At 48.8% G+C, this 14,635-nt stretch overlaps 1 protein-coding gene across 1 annotated transcript; it reads left to right on the top strand.

The window, feature by feature from the left end:
- The first annotated feature begins 3,136 nt into the window (after positions 1–3,136).
- On the top strand, positions 3,137–14,447 carry KLHL40 (kelch like family member 40). The gene is made up of 6 exons (XM_052695056.1): positions 3,137–4,506; positions 7,727–7,887; positions 9,474–9,581; positions 10,084–10,269; positions 10,895–11,041; positions 11,675–14,447. The coding sequence occupies exons 1-6, from the start codon at positions 3,361–3,363 to the stop codon at positions 11,784–11,786; spliced, it is 1,860 nt and encodes a 619-aa protein (XP_052551016.1). The 5' UTR covers positions 3,137–3,360; the 3' UTR covers positions 11,787–14,447.
- Positions 14,448–14,635: the final 188 nt, after the last annotated feature.

Genomic DNA, 14,635 nt, shown 5'->3' with positions numbered 1-14,635 from the left:
TAAAAAAATTGTTGGACATCTATGGTGCCTACCACTCATCAGTGTTGTGTTGCTATGATTCCAGAGAACCCTGGGAGACATGCTGATCTCCCTGGAACTGAGAGATCCAGGGTCTGTTTGCAATTTTGACATCTAAGGACACTGCTGATTTTAAGAGAGACCCACTCATCATTATCAGATCAAAGCTGGTGATGTGTGGCTGTAGCTTGATTCGTATTTTGAGTCTACTGCCATGCTGGTAGCATTTTATGAGCCTACTGCTGTAAAACTGTTGTCTGTGTAGCTTTGGAGGTAGAAGTCATGTGGGTTTTCTTTGTGGGAGCCTGGCCCCAAATGTTGGAAGTGCAGTGAGGCATTGTTGCACTTCCAGTCACATCCATAGAACTCCTTCAGCTGCCAGGCACACCTTTTTTTAAACAGAGGTTTGCTGCTGGACCTTTGGTAGGTGTCGATCCAGCACCTCAGCTATGACATGTTGTGCCCTCTCCTAGTGTAAAATCCAATTTTTCTCCCCCATGCAGGTGTCTGCAGACAGCTGAAGCCTCCCTGAGCTGCAGAGTCCAAGGGCTCTGTCTTTTTGGGCACCCCTAGGTGCACAGGAAGGGAAACAGAGTCACCATCTCCTGGTGCCGGGGAAGATGAGTCACATGGCAAAGCCAATGACTCTGCACTGCACTCCCAGCCTGGATAGTCTGGGAGAGAAAATAACCCATTCACTAAGGATCTAAATTTACTCAGCAGCTACGTCTAATGGAGCTGTCAGAAGCTAATCTTAGACGCTGGTAGAGCACTCTGTTACAGAACAGCTCGTGGGAGAAGTTTGCCCACCTTTGCCTGAAGGTCTCCCCTTGGTTATCACTGCTGTTAGAAGCCCACAGGGGTCCCATGGGTCAGGAGCACCAAAGCACTGCTACCACTGCCACGTCTCAGTGCTCAGCCTTGTGTAGAAGACCCTCAGTTTCAACATATGCCACTGGGGAAAGTATGGAATCCAACCTTGTTATTGCCTGGCTCTGGTAGCAAGAAAAGCAACGTTTTACTACAACTACAAATCCAGGTGAGTAGTTCTACACAAGGCACATTTTTCAACCTGACACAGCTATAATTCTTGCATTCACCTTTCTTGCTCTAAAGTTCTGGATGAGAGGGAGCGATCCTCCTGCACTTCATCCCCTTAGGATGATTTGCATACGTTCCCACTCGCTCTCATCCTTAGTGGGGTGACTGTTGCCCACCTGGAGACAACTGACTTCGTCCCTTGGTCACTGGGCGTACCACTCACTCATTGTAGTTCTGTTAGACCAGGGTCAGCTGGCTGAAAGCCACTCAGAGTTGCCCAGCTCATAGTTGTGAATGCTGCCGCAGGCCTTCACAAGGATGGCATCCATCTCTGCCAGGGGTAGGAGGCACTGGGAGCAGTTAAGGCTATCTAGGATAAATTCATGATTTAGGTGAATGGGGAAAGATGGACCTTAGTGGAGTTCTCTCATCTCAGGCAACTGTCCAACTTGGGTGCAGTGAATCAACTCCCAAAGGTGAATCAACTCTCTGTGGCCATAGGGAGCCTAAACTCAGCCCTCGGGCTGTTTGCTTGGAAATATCTCTGTTTTCCATCAACCCATCAATCTCTAAAGTGATGAGACTTACACACAAAGGGGGATCAGCAGTGAGAAGAGACAGCATCTCGTGACATGAGCAACATGGAAGGAAATCTGGGATGGCAGCACCCACTGAGCAGCACGGTGAGAAGGAAAGCAAGTCTGGGCTCAAGGAAGATCAAAGACAGAGGAGGATAATTCCAAACCATAATGTGACCGCACTGGGAAAGTGGAACGCTAATACAGAAAGAAGGGAGAGGGGAGGATGGGGCTGTCCAGCCCCAGATATCTGGGAGCAAATGAATATTGCTGATGGATGACCCAGGTGAAAGATCGGTGCTCATCCTCTGATCGTGTCTCTGATCCTGAACTGATGATGTGAGCTGAAATCAGCACATGATTGTAGCCCTGCTATATTACTGCCTGGGATGCTGCTGGAAGCTCAGCAGTACAGCTTCATCCAGCATCATCCCCTCCCTCATTACTCAGATAACCATCATGTCACAAAGCATACTTATCAACACACCCATGCCAGAGCAAGGGGTTATGTGGCTTTAAATACACCAAGAAGAGTGTGGCTAATGGCTTTGCAAAGATCCAATTAATTTGTTAATTAAATCTGTGCCATCTCTGAGTGTCAGAAAGCCCAAAGGGTCCATAATAACAGAGATAAAACAGACTCTTGTAGGAGTTTTACCATAATTACAAATAATCATAGTTGCTCTGCTCACCTATGTCTGCCCAAACCAATTTTCTTCCCTGCGAGCTCCATGGGAAGAGCTGGACCTGGAGCAGCCAGCTGAGGCCTCGTGAGGCTCTGCGATGTCCATGCAGGACGCAGGACCCGACAGAGCCCTTGGCTCTTCTGCAGCCCCTGCTGAAGGCTGGTCATGTTGCCCCACTGTGTCTCCAGGCTTCAGCGTGGGGGTTGAATCCCAGTAGACCTCAGCAGAAGACCCCAAACTCACAAGTAAATACCTGCTCTCAGGTGCCTCAGTCAGTGAGATGAAGCTCGCTGTTGGGGTCTCTGAATTTAGTTCTGCCTCAGATACTTGTGTTTCATTCTCCATCCCCTTCCAGACCCTTGAAAACTGACTATAGAGGAGAAGAAAGGGCAAATCTGCACAGCCCTGGGGACGAGCTGGGCTCAGGGATGCCGCAACACACGGACTCTCCCTTCTTGCATCTTTCCAGCTTTGATTCACGATCTGTTTTTACCGCCGCGAAAGATTTAGCAGTTTGGGAATGTTCTGTTTAGCAACGTCAGAGGTCTCATCCCTGCCATTCATGACCCAGGAGGCAGATTACGGTGTTTGATTCATCTGGAGGACATTTCCCAAGTGAGGTGGAGCTGTCATAGGGTCGCACCCGTCCTTCCACCAGGGGACGTGGTGACTCATCAGCTGACAGACGGTTCCTGAAGCATCGAGGCTGAAGTACAGCTGTTCCCCCCGTCCCCTCCCTTCCCCCTTGCCCAGTGTGTCATATTGAAGGGTGATCAGCTTACACATGCTCCAAAATGGATTCCTGAAGCTTTGTAACACGGTGGCTATATATAAAGCTCTGCGCTGGAAGCTGAAGTACACAGACAGCTGCGACAGTAGAGAGTTTCACATTCCCAGTGTGCTGACGGTCTGGAAGAAAGGGAGACCTGCGAGCCCCGCTTTGAGAAAGTTTCTTTACCAAAGGCACACATACAGATATATTTGTAAATAGACACAAAAGAAAGCTTAGGGAAGAAAAGGAGTTCTTACTCTCCACCATGGGTTTGCCTTTTGATCAAGTGGAAGAACTGCGTCTCTACCAGCAAACCCTCCTCCAGGATGGACTCAAAGACATGTTGGACCACAACAAGTTTCTGGACTGTGTCTTGAAAGTGAAGGGAAAGGAGTTTCCTTGCCATCGGCTGGTGCTGGCAGCCTGCAGCCCCTATTTCCGGGCAATGTTCCTCTCGGACATGGAAGAGAGCAAGAAGAGGGAGGTCAGCTTGGAAGATGTCGATCCAGATGTCATGGGCAAGATCCTCCATTACATCTACACCTCTGAGCTGGAGATCACAGAGCAGAATGTTCAGGACATCTTCTCTGTGGCCAACATGTTCCAGATCCCCTCCATCTTCACTGTCTGCGTGTCTTTCTTGCAGAAGCGCCTTTGCCTCAGCAACTGCTTGGCTATCTTCAGGCTGGGCTTGATGCTGGATTGCGCCCGGCTGGCTGTGGCAGCTCGAGATTTCATCTGCGATCGCTTTGCACTGGTCTCTCGTGATGAGGAATTCTACCAGCTCTCTCCCGATGAGCTCATCGCCATCATCTCCAGTGACTCCCTCAACATTGAGAAAGAGGAAAATGTCTTTGAAGTGGTGATGAAGTGGGTGGGCACCAAGGACCAGGAGAGCCGGCAGAAGGCCCTGCCTGTTGTCTTTGAAAGCATTCGCTTCCGCCTCATGCCCAAGGACTACATCAAGGACCACGTGGAGAAGCAGGCTGTGGTGAAGTCCAGCCCAGAGCTGCTCAAGAAATTGCAGATGGTGAAGGATGCCCAGCAAGGCAAATTCACCGTGGTGAAGAAGAAGAAAGTGAAGAAAAGCGATGAAAAGCAAGCAAAAGGCAATGTTGTCAATGGAGCAATAGATGAGGAGGAAGAGACAGAGGAGGATGTGCTTCCGGGGATCTTAAATGACACGATGCGCTTTGGGATGTTCCTCCAGGACCTCATTTTCATGGTGAGCGACAGTGGAGCAGTGGCCTATGATCCCACTGCCAACGAGTGCTATTTTGCCTCCCTGTCTGCTCAAATCCCAAAGAACCACGTCAGTCTGGTGACCAAAGAGAATCAGATCTTCATTGTCGGAGGACTGTACTACAATGAGGACAGCAAAGAGGATCCCATGAGTTCCTACTTCCTACAGGTATTGTACAGTCTTTGCTTCTTTATTTTCTTTGACCAGGAGCACGGTCAGTCTGAATTGATGTTAGCAATATCCATTGTCACGTGATGCTAAAATGAAAGAGGTAAATGAAGTTGAAATATTTAAGTTGCTTTATTAGAGACTTTCTTGCTACATTCTTGAAGTACGTACCACTAGAAGGGGTTTTTGGTCATTGATGAAGAAGGCTTTAATGGTCCAAATCCTGAACCTGACATCATTTTGGCAAATTCATTTGCTCCAGCCCTGCCTGCCAAAGGGCACACAAACTAGGTTGGAGGCACCAGGTCTTTGCATCCTTTATGTTCTGTGGGCATGAACCCCCAGCAAAACACGGAGATGATTCTGCCAGTTGACAACACAGGGAACAGCAGCAGTTATAGCCACAGAGTAAACACTGCAGGAACATGGAACATGTCCCTTCCTACCAATATCATCCTCTTTTCCAGTGCTGTTCTTGTCCCTGATTGTGTTCTATTTCCATCGTGTGCAAGGGAATCTCTGCTGTGGCATTTCTGGGGGATATCTAACAGGAAAAGTGGCTATTCTAACTCAGCAATAACCAAAGCTGTGAGCAGGTTGGGCTGTGAGCAGGCAATCTGAGCCCCAGCCTGGGTTGTAACCCAAGAGCACCTTCCTTATGGGGACCTAACAGGCCTTTCCTGCCGACCCTGTAGGAATCCAGTAAATCCTATGTCCTTCCCCCTCTACCCAGAAATCTCCTGGGTAAACAAGTTCCCATGGCTCACATCTGTTTTGGAAGGAAGCGACGGAGTGTTGGAAGGGTAAAGCAACACCAGCTCCCATGCTGAGACACAGAAGTTTGATCCTTGCCATGTTGCATGAGTAGGGCTGTGTACCTGTGCCATGTGTGCAGGGAATGTATTTGTCCTCACCTGAAGTGCCAGACTTAGGAGCCTATGCAGCCCACGTGAAATGAGGAGTTAATGGGAAGAGACAGCAGCCTGAGAAAGCAGAATGGAGAGGGAAGGCAGTGGGGAGTGCCTGGGGAATTAGTGCTAGGCACACAACCTTTTGCACTGAAGAGGAGCTTTGACCACAGCAGATACGGGCAACTCCATCCCTAGCTGTGCTCACATTCAGCCTAAACCTATGTCTAAAGATCAGTCCTCCACCTGTTTTGCAGCTGACCAGGCAAGTTAATTCCCTGGGCAGTTGAGAAGGTCTACCATGTCCTGGGCTGCAGCAAACATGTTGAGGGAAGTGATTTATTCCTTTTGATTGAGCACTTGTGAGACTGCATCTGGATGTATGGGAGACCACATCTGTGAGATGGGTGTGGATGTGGACGTCGAGTCCAATATGGGGCTTCTCAGCACACAAAAGACACAGAGGTGCTGGTGTGAGGCCAGAAGAGATCACCAAGATGGTGAGGGCTGGAAGGCTGCACATAGAAAGGACAAGAGGCAATAGCCTCAAGATACACTGAGGGAAATCTCAGTTAAATTCATAATGGAGGTGGTGCAGCACTGGAGCAGCAGTCCAGAGAGGTCACAAAACCTTCATCCTGGGGGACATTTCATATCGAACTGTAGAAGGTCCTGGTGACTTTGGGCAGCAGAGTTGGATAGGAGATATCTGGATGCCCCTTCAACCTGCTTTCATCATTGCCCTCAGTGTGTGTTGCTGTCTGAATAAGGTGTTCTCAGCCTTTTTCAGCTGGAGCTTCGCAAGGATGCAGGCTGGTCCCTGTACAATGAACCCCTGTACAATGCAGCAGCCTCTTACACCTCCTGACTCTGTTTCTGTCCTCCCCAGTTTCTTGTTCCTCCTGCAGTCAGGATTAGTTTACACTTAAGGGCAAGCATCAGTATAAATAAGTGCTGATAAATCCCAGAGGCCTTGCAGATTTTGGCAGGAACAGAATGATTCCGTTGACATTCCAGATGGAAAACGGTATCCTCTATTTGTCACTTCTAAGATTTATGCTTTGAAAACAATACTGAACCCATCGAGGAGCAGGAACTCTCCTGGTGACGGTGCTGCTCAGGCCTGCACCATAAATAACACAAACGAGGACCACAGCTCACAAAGGGACAACAATCACAGGCACTCAGCTGAGGCCAAGGCTTTGGAGGCAACTTCTTGGCCCGAGCCCATAGAAAACAGTGCTTCAGGCTGTGCTCCATCACAGCTTCCTCCTGCAGGGTTCCACCAAAAGGCTCCTAGAGGTCACTCTGGACTCGACCTGTGATGCTCCTTGCCAAGCTGTCTTAAAAGCGTTGACCCATTTTACAGCTCCCACTGAACACCTTGGTGTCCAAAGTGCCCCTCAGCCCCCATTCTGTCTCATAATATTTCATGGCTTTTTGTTCTCTGGTAAAGGAATGCCTTGATCCACAGACATCCAAGATTTGGTCATCTGATCTACCTGCATTGCACGTCTCAGTCTCCATGTCTTATCACACACACTTTGGTCAGCATTGAAGAGCTCTGGTCTTTGCAGTCTCATCTCTTAAGGTCGGATGTCAGGAGAAAAATATTCTCTGAAGAGTGATAATGCATTGGCACAGGTTGCCAAGGGAGGTGGTGGTGTCACCATCCCTGGAGGTGTCCCAGAACCATAGAGGTGTGGCACTGAGGGATGTGGTCAGTGGGGATGGTGGGGTGGGTTGGCATTGGTTTTGGTTAGCTTGGAGGTCTTTTCCAACCTGAATGATTCTATTCTGTGATCTCAGCTTCGTTGTACACTGTAGATTTTGGGTAGACAGGTGTAGTGTAAAGGGCTTTTGTGCAGACAGAAGCACATGCATTTCATTCACACAGTGAGGTGGTAGGGGACACCAGCATCCTGAAAAGCAGAGGAATAAGCCATTGCTTGATCTTTGCCAGCAGGAAGGAGAACTGGTGGGAGGAGAAAGCATTTTGCTCTTCACTGGCTGAGGTGAGTGAGCTATTTAGCCCAAATTGTAGGCAATACACCGTGACCTCGAGGAGATGGAAAATATCACAGTGAAGCACCTAGACAAATGCTGCTTCCAGAGAGGTTGTGGCAAAATCTCTAAGACTTAAGTCCAACATGGAAATCTTTCACCCAAAGATGGCCAAGCTTGTTCCAAGTCAAGGCTTTGCACGGAGTGGAACATGTCCCTGTGACAAGCTGCGAGTGGGAATGGGTGCTGCTCTGAGCCTCTGGATTCTGCAGGAAGACACGCACTAATGACCTTGTGTTTCCTTTCAGTATGACCATCTGGACTCGGACTGGCTGGGGATGCCCCCCTTGCCCTCCCCTCGCTGCCTCTTTGGCCTGGGAGAGGCAGAAAACTCCATTTTTGTGGTCGGAGGGAAAGAGCTGAAAGAGGGAGAGCAGACCTTGGATTCAGTGCTGTGCTACGACCGCCTGTAAGTGCCTGGGTGCAGGCGTGGGGCAGGAGGAGGTCAGCAGGGGAAAGTGGGGCAGCTGCTGTGCAAAGTGAATCCGGCTCCCCAGCAACCAACGGAGCGCAGTGACAAGGCTCAAACTCTGCAGCCAGACCCTGGGACTCAGGCTGTGCTGTGGGGCTCTGAGCTGCTCTCTGCAGCAGCATCGCTTGTTGTAATCGAAGCTCCCAAGGTGGAAGTAGAAATGGGGATATTAAATTACAAAGGAGTGATCTTGGCAGATGCTCACGTGGGACCCATCCAGAGGAGAAAGGGGAGGAAAAGCTTTTCCTCCTGCTGCTGCCTGTTGGTTTGAGGTCTCACGGGGCGTGCCTTTGGACAGGAAAGTTTGTTTTGAAAGTATTCAGATGTGGCACTGAATGGCCCACCCTGATGGATATCGGGCATAATATCCAATTATTTTTTGCACAATGGGGTCTGAACCAGGTTATGTCATGAACTGTATTTAGAGGCACCGTCCTGTTCTGCTCGTGGGAGGCAGAAATATCCAAAGGCTGCTCCTGTCTGCCCTAAAGAGGCAGAGTGGTAGGTGTTAACAAGCCTCTGCTCCATTTATTTTTAGATACATCTGCTTCAAAGACTGTTTTAGAGGCTGTGATTTGAAACCAATTTCATTTCCCCGGAACACGGGGTATTATCTGGGAAGCACTGTGAGTTCTCCTGCCATTTGTGCAGGGGTGGCTTGAGTGTTGGCTGTAAGTTGGCAGAGATATGAGCAACACCACTCCTATTTCTGGTGTAATTTAGGTAAAGAGTTCAACTATAGCAAACCTGGAGGGGACAAAGCGCTGGTCTGTGGAAGCAACTGGAGCGGTCAGGCAATTAGGAGGCATTTCCATTCTTAGGTAGAATGAAGTGCAGGTCTTTGGAGGCTGATCCTATATGGTGAGGCACTAGAATGGACTGTCCAGAGAGGCAGTGGTGCCCCGTGCCTGGAGACATTCAAGGTCAGGGGATGGGGCTGTGAGCACCTGATGGAACTGTGGGAATCTGTGCATTGCGGGGAGTGGGACCTGATGGCCTTTAGGGTTCCCTCCCAGCTCAAACAGTTCTGATTCTATGGTTCTCAATGAACCTGAGCTACGTGGACATCAAAACACATCCTGAGAAACTCCAGCCCTATTTGGGCCTATGTGCCTGCCCACTGAGCATAGGTGTTTAGCCTTCCTTTGGGTCTAGGCACCACAAATACATCCAAATTTTAGCTGGCTCCATTTTTGGCCACCCAGCACAAACCAGAAAGAAGTAAAAATAAAGGCATGAGGTGTGCTAAAGCCCCACTTGAGGACAAAGCAGGAACCTCTGTCATGGAAAAGCTGTGAGTATCCTCTAAGTCTCATTGGATTTCATTTTTTACATAATGCAGAAAAACATTTTTTCCCTTTGTTTTCTTTTTAAGATGAGCATTTCAGTTGTTGAGCATTATCCCATTGGAAACTTCATGCTTTTAAGATACTGTTTTCTGTTTGTCAGGATCTGCACTGTGCACTGTGGGCCTCACCCAGCAAGCTACAAATCCTTTTTCTTCCCATCTTTCCCTGATCCAGGTCCTTCAAATGGGGTGAAGCTGATTCCCTTCCCTACGCAGTCTACGGCCACGCAGTGGTATCACACAAGGACCTTGTCTATGTCATTGGAGGCAAAGGAAGTGACAAGTAGGTCAAAAATCAAGAGAACCCTGGAAATCATCCCAATAGAGTGAGCAAAACTTGCTGTAACCCAGCAAAGAAGTCCTGGTCTGGAGGAGTATGACATGCATTCACTTACCTTACACTGCTGTGTTGGGCAACTTTTGTGAGGGTGTTTTGCAGTGTTAGGTTGAGTCAACAGTACTGAAACAGCATCTGAAGGCTGCACACAAGGTCCTGCGAGGCAGTTATGGACTCTTTATCCAGGTGTGCACACACAGCACTGAGCTTTTCAGATTCCTTATCCAAAGCAGTCACATCAGGAACGGATGTGTTGCACACAGAAATGGCATCCCTGGGCATGGGCAAACGTGTGTCAAGCTTGCCTATCCGAGCAAATGCCCCAAGGCCAACACAGAGGGAACTGAAATCCCTTCTAAAGAGCCATGTTCTTCACAACTGGCATCCCCAAACTCCTGCAGAGCAAGGCTGACAATTTATGCTCCCCTTCTCTCTCCTCTTTCTCTAGGAAGTGCCTGAAGAAGATGTGTGTCTACAACCCCAATAAGTTCGAGTGGAAGGAGCTGGCTCCCATGAAAACTGCTCGTTCCTTGTTTGGAGCCACTGTGCACAAAGACAAAATCTACGTGGCAGCTGGTGTGACCGACTCTGGATTGACCAACTCAGTGGAAGTGTACGACATTGCCACCAACAAGTACGTACTGAGCACCTCTGGGCTGTAGTTACACCAGCACCAGCTGTAGGTGTACATTAAGAGCTTCCAACCATTCTTGCAGCTCCTCACATCAGTTCCTCCCTTGGGCATCAATGAGGCCTCACTGAGTAGGACATTATGTAGCACGTTGCTTCTGTCATTAGTATCATTTTATTGAGGATCACAGAATCACCATGGCTGGAAAAGACCCTTAAGATCATCCAGTCCAACCATCTCAGGATCATTCCAGGCTCCGATTAAAAGTGGGTCATCAATGAGTTGAGCTGTTGGGTGCTTTGTGAGGCTGTTGATTCATCTTATCATCTTCACCCAGTGCAAGAAACGTGTTCCCTGAGTTTGGGCTCTGGGGTCCAGTCCAGCAATGGGACCTGCTGGTCCATGCTAGGTGTACGTTGCAGCTCATTTACTCACAGAAGATGAAGCAGAGCTATGATGATGAAAGCAGATATTTCTAGCACCATTAAATGAATGATCCCATCCCAAACAACATCCCAGGTACACAAATGAGCCTGCCGTGAATTGATTCAGCCACTGATTCCCAGGGTGCTGCTGAGACCCAAGGGTGGGCAGGGGGCCCTAACATGTCCTTCTCTCCACATGGCAGGTGGGAGACCTTCCCTGAGTTCCCTCAGGAGCGCAGCTCGGTCAGCCTGGTGAGCCTGTCTGGGGTGCTCTACCTGCTTGGAGGATTTGCCACGGTGGAGACGGAGTCCGGGGAGCTGGTGCCAACAGAGCTGAACGACGTCTGGAGGTGATGACCTTCCCCAGGGCTCTCCATGGGAGATGGGGGATGATACTCAGTAGCAGACACCAGGGAAACAGATAGTTTTGGTCTTTATGCCTTCAGTCTGAGAGAAATGCTGCTACCCCAACACGAGGCTGCATGAAGTCTCTGGGAGAGATGTGTGCCCTGTACTGTGCTGAAAGGCACGGTAGGTGGTTCAGTGGTTTCTCCCAGCCTCGTATATAGGGAAATAGCAGGGAAAATCTCCTCCCAAATTGCCATTTTGTTTGGAGATGGTTCCAGACCCCCCCCTTTGGCTCAAAGCAGTGTTTGTGCAACGAACGCTCTCTTTGAGAAAAGCCAGTGCTTGGGCTGGAAAGCAGATTGTCTTACATGGGAGCAGAGACAGAAAGCACTTTCTGACAGCTGCTCGTGCAGGGCTAGCTCCCATCCCTCGGGTCTGTGGCTGTAGAGCACCCTCAGCAGGCATTTCCTGGCCTTCACCACGGATGTTCCATCTTGGTGGTACCAACCCACCCGCCAGGGTTCCAGCAGTTGCTATTGGCATGTCGTAGCACGGTGCTGTGAAGGTGGGGGGGCTCAAAAGGTGGAGAGAGGGGATGCTTTCCTCGCCACAGCTGTCTGTCTGTCTCTCCTCAGATACGATGAAGAGCAGAAGAAGTGGGAAGGGGTCCTCCGTGAGATCCAATATGCCTCTGGTGCCACTTTCCTTCCCGTGCGCCTCAATGTTTTGCGGCTAACGAAGATGTAGCATCATTTCCTTGCTTCAGTGGGCAGGGAGGGATGGGGAGTGGCAGGAGATGTAGTTTCTCTAGATACTGTGCAGGACATTGTGTCTGTGATTGGTACCATTTCACTGAGTCAAATGGGAGAGGGGGAAAATTGACTTGAAGCATTATGGCAACTTGCTGATGCTCAGAAGGTAACTAAAAAAGGATTTTGCTGGGGAAGACAAACAAACATGGAGCAATGCGCTAATCCAGCCTCAACTGGCAGAACAAAGAGATTCCTCTCTTGTTCCACTTCTTTCTCCATGTTTTTTCCAATCTTCTCCAGCCATCAGTGGAGCTACAAGGGGGTTCTGAAGGCATTAAGTTTCTCCAGACAAAAGGGTCTCTGATACGTTTCCTCACCTCAGGCAGCCGCAGGTTTTGTGCTACAAAGCACTTCAGAGGGGAAAGGGAGGTAGTGCAGGTCAGATCTGGGGGACTCTGAGGAGTTCCCACGTGGTGGAGGTCATAGAGATGAGAAGGCTGTAAGAAAAAAGGCTCGTGAGCACTGGCAGCAGAAATTCCTTCAACATTACAATGAACAGGAAAAAAAATTAGTTCTTCACCTCCATCCTGACTTTGCATTGAAGAGATGCAAGGAGGTAAGGGCTGCAAGAGGGGCTACGGGTATGACACTCATCTCCATCCCTTAGGGCTCCTTGCAGTCAATCACAGACTACAACATCCTCATGTATAGAGAGACAAGTGCTTTTCTTTAGGGAAAGGTTTTATATTTATGCTTTCATTTTTATCGTTACAAACTTTTTTTTTTTTTAAAGCACTATTCTAATTTGCAGAATTCTTGGAGATCTCAGCAGTGTTTGGCTCAAATAGAGCTTCCTGCTGAGACAAAATGCATTGTGTTCTGTTTTGTTTTGTTTTTTAAGTGATCATGATGATGTTTTCTTAGAAACACGGCTGTACCAGCAGCAGGACAGAGATGTGTTAGACCAAAAATCTAACCATGTCCATGCTGAGTGACCTGCAGTTCATTTCAGAATAAATCTTGACAATATTTCCCCCCAAATTTCCTTTCTCTGAATGTTGATGGAGCTGTAAATGGATGTGCACAGCAACCAAATGCAAGGACTGAGAAAAAGCTGTGATGAGAAGCCTGGAGAAATCCAGCCCCACGGGGAGCCCCAGATTTTCCCCCATTTCAGAGCAGAAGCTTTAGTGCTCGTGTCCTCAAAGCTTTTCTCAGTAGACAGAAGAACTAGAAACTTATCTAGGAAGAGAAATACCAGCTGGATGCCTACAGCATCACGTGGTGCAGCAAACAGGGGTGATCGTAACGAAAAAGAACAAATGCGGATCTTGTAAACGAATGCCCTCAAAGCAGCACAAACTTTATGCTATCAGAAGCTTGGCTGATTCGTCCAGCTCAACACGCAGCCTTGAGAAACTGAAACCAGTTTGGAAGTAAAGACGTTTTTCCACGAGTAAAGGAGCCAGAGATTTGTCCTGCCTTCACCGTAAGGATTTTCTAAGAATTACAGGATAATCTCCTTAGAAGACGATTATGTCAGAAGAGCAATGAAACGTTTTCACGAGAAAAATAAATCTGAAGGGACTGGCTGGCAGCTGATAGCATTAAAAAGGAAAAAAAAAATTAAAAATAAAAAAAATAAGCAACCAAAATGTTCGAAACAACCAAACATGAAGAAAAAATCTGTGGCCAAACAAACCAATAAATGAATAAATAAACGGCCACCCTCCCTCCAGTTCTGGAGAAATTCCCATGGAAGGCTCCCAGGCCATTATAATGGCTTGTGTCAGAAGTGGAAAGAGCCTGGAATTCAAAAATGAAGTCATGTGTTGCAGGGGTGGGACAACACCTCCTGCCTGGGGCTGGAAACCAGTAGCTCAGCAGTTCTTGCTGGTTGCAGAATGGAAACCTGTTGTTGCTTGGTCCTGAGGGAGGGTTCCTCCCCATGGTTCCTCTCCTCACGGCTCAGCTGCTCCTGGGGGAAACGTGGGCCCTTTGAAGGCAATGGCGTGGCCTTTTGAAGTCATTGGGAGCACTGCTGCACTGTGTAATTAGTGGTGTGGTCCCTTGATAATGGCTTGAGAAGCAGTGATTAAGCCCAGTCAGCATCCTGGTCCGCATCCTCAGCTGCTCACCTTGCGCCTGTCTGCTGGGAGTTTGGTTAATAGGAGCTGAGAACTCCCATGTTGTTCACATCCATCACAAACTTTAGGAGGTACCACCTTCAGCACAGAGCAAGAGAAGATAAAGCAGCAGTTTGAAATCTCCCATCATGTAGGCAAAAAGGGCCAACGCCAGCCAGAGCTCGTCCAAGGAAGCCAGCACATGGCCAAGCAAAAGTCTGGCCCAGAGACTGTCCAGCACCTCTCACCAAGAGGCTGTTACAGCCCAAAGACAACCTTCAGCAGACGAATCATCCAGCCTTCAGGGAGCCACCACTCCTTGCTGTTGCCCAGCATCTTCCTTGCTAAGATGCACACAACTCCATCAGGACACGTCCCCTATGGAAATCTCCTCCAGCAATGCTAGCTGAAAGGTTACATCCCAAAGGTGCAGCAGAATCAGCTCTTCTTCCATTGGCTTCCCAGTATCGGCGCCGGCCAGGTTCCCACAACTCCATTTCAAATCAATAAAGATGCTGGATGCTTTTGGATGGGCTCTTTGGTTTCTCATTTCCCTTCAGAGGTGCTTGGGGAGCCTTGTCTCATAGTTGACTCAAATTTTGTGCCCTCAATGTGACCCTAGAGCTCAGTCCTCACCTCCTCTAGCACCTCAGGGCCATAAGCATCCAGCCTTTCCTCTACCCCCTCATCACCCTTCCCTGAAAAGGTATTTTTCTAT

The sequence above is a fragment of the Tympanuchus pallidicinctus genome, unplaced genomic scaffold, assembly GCF_026119805.1.
Source record: "Tympanuchus pallidicinctus isolate F22 unplaced genomic scaffold, pur_lepc_1.0 scaffold3, whole genome shotgun sequence".
NCBI classification, from domain to species: Eukaryota; Metazoa; Chordata; class Aves; order Galliformes; family Phasianidae; genus Tympanuchus; species Tympanuchus pallidicinctus.
This window is presented reverse-complemented; position numbering and strand designations above follow the sequence as displayed.

Coding starts and splice junctions, on each gene's coding strand:
- KLHL40 (XM_052695056.1), top strand. CDS start 3,361: ATGGGTTTGCCTTTTGATCAAGTGGAAGAACTGCGTCTCTACCAGCAA. Junction 10,270..10,894: donor TACGACATTGCCACCAACAA/GTACGTACTGAG, acceptor TCCACATGGCAG/GTGGGAGACCTTCCCTGAGT. Junction 11,042..11,674: donor GAGCTGAACGACGTCTGGAG/GTGATGACCTTC, acceptor GTCTCTCCTCAG/ATACGATGAAGAGCAGAAGA.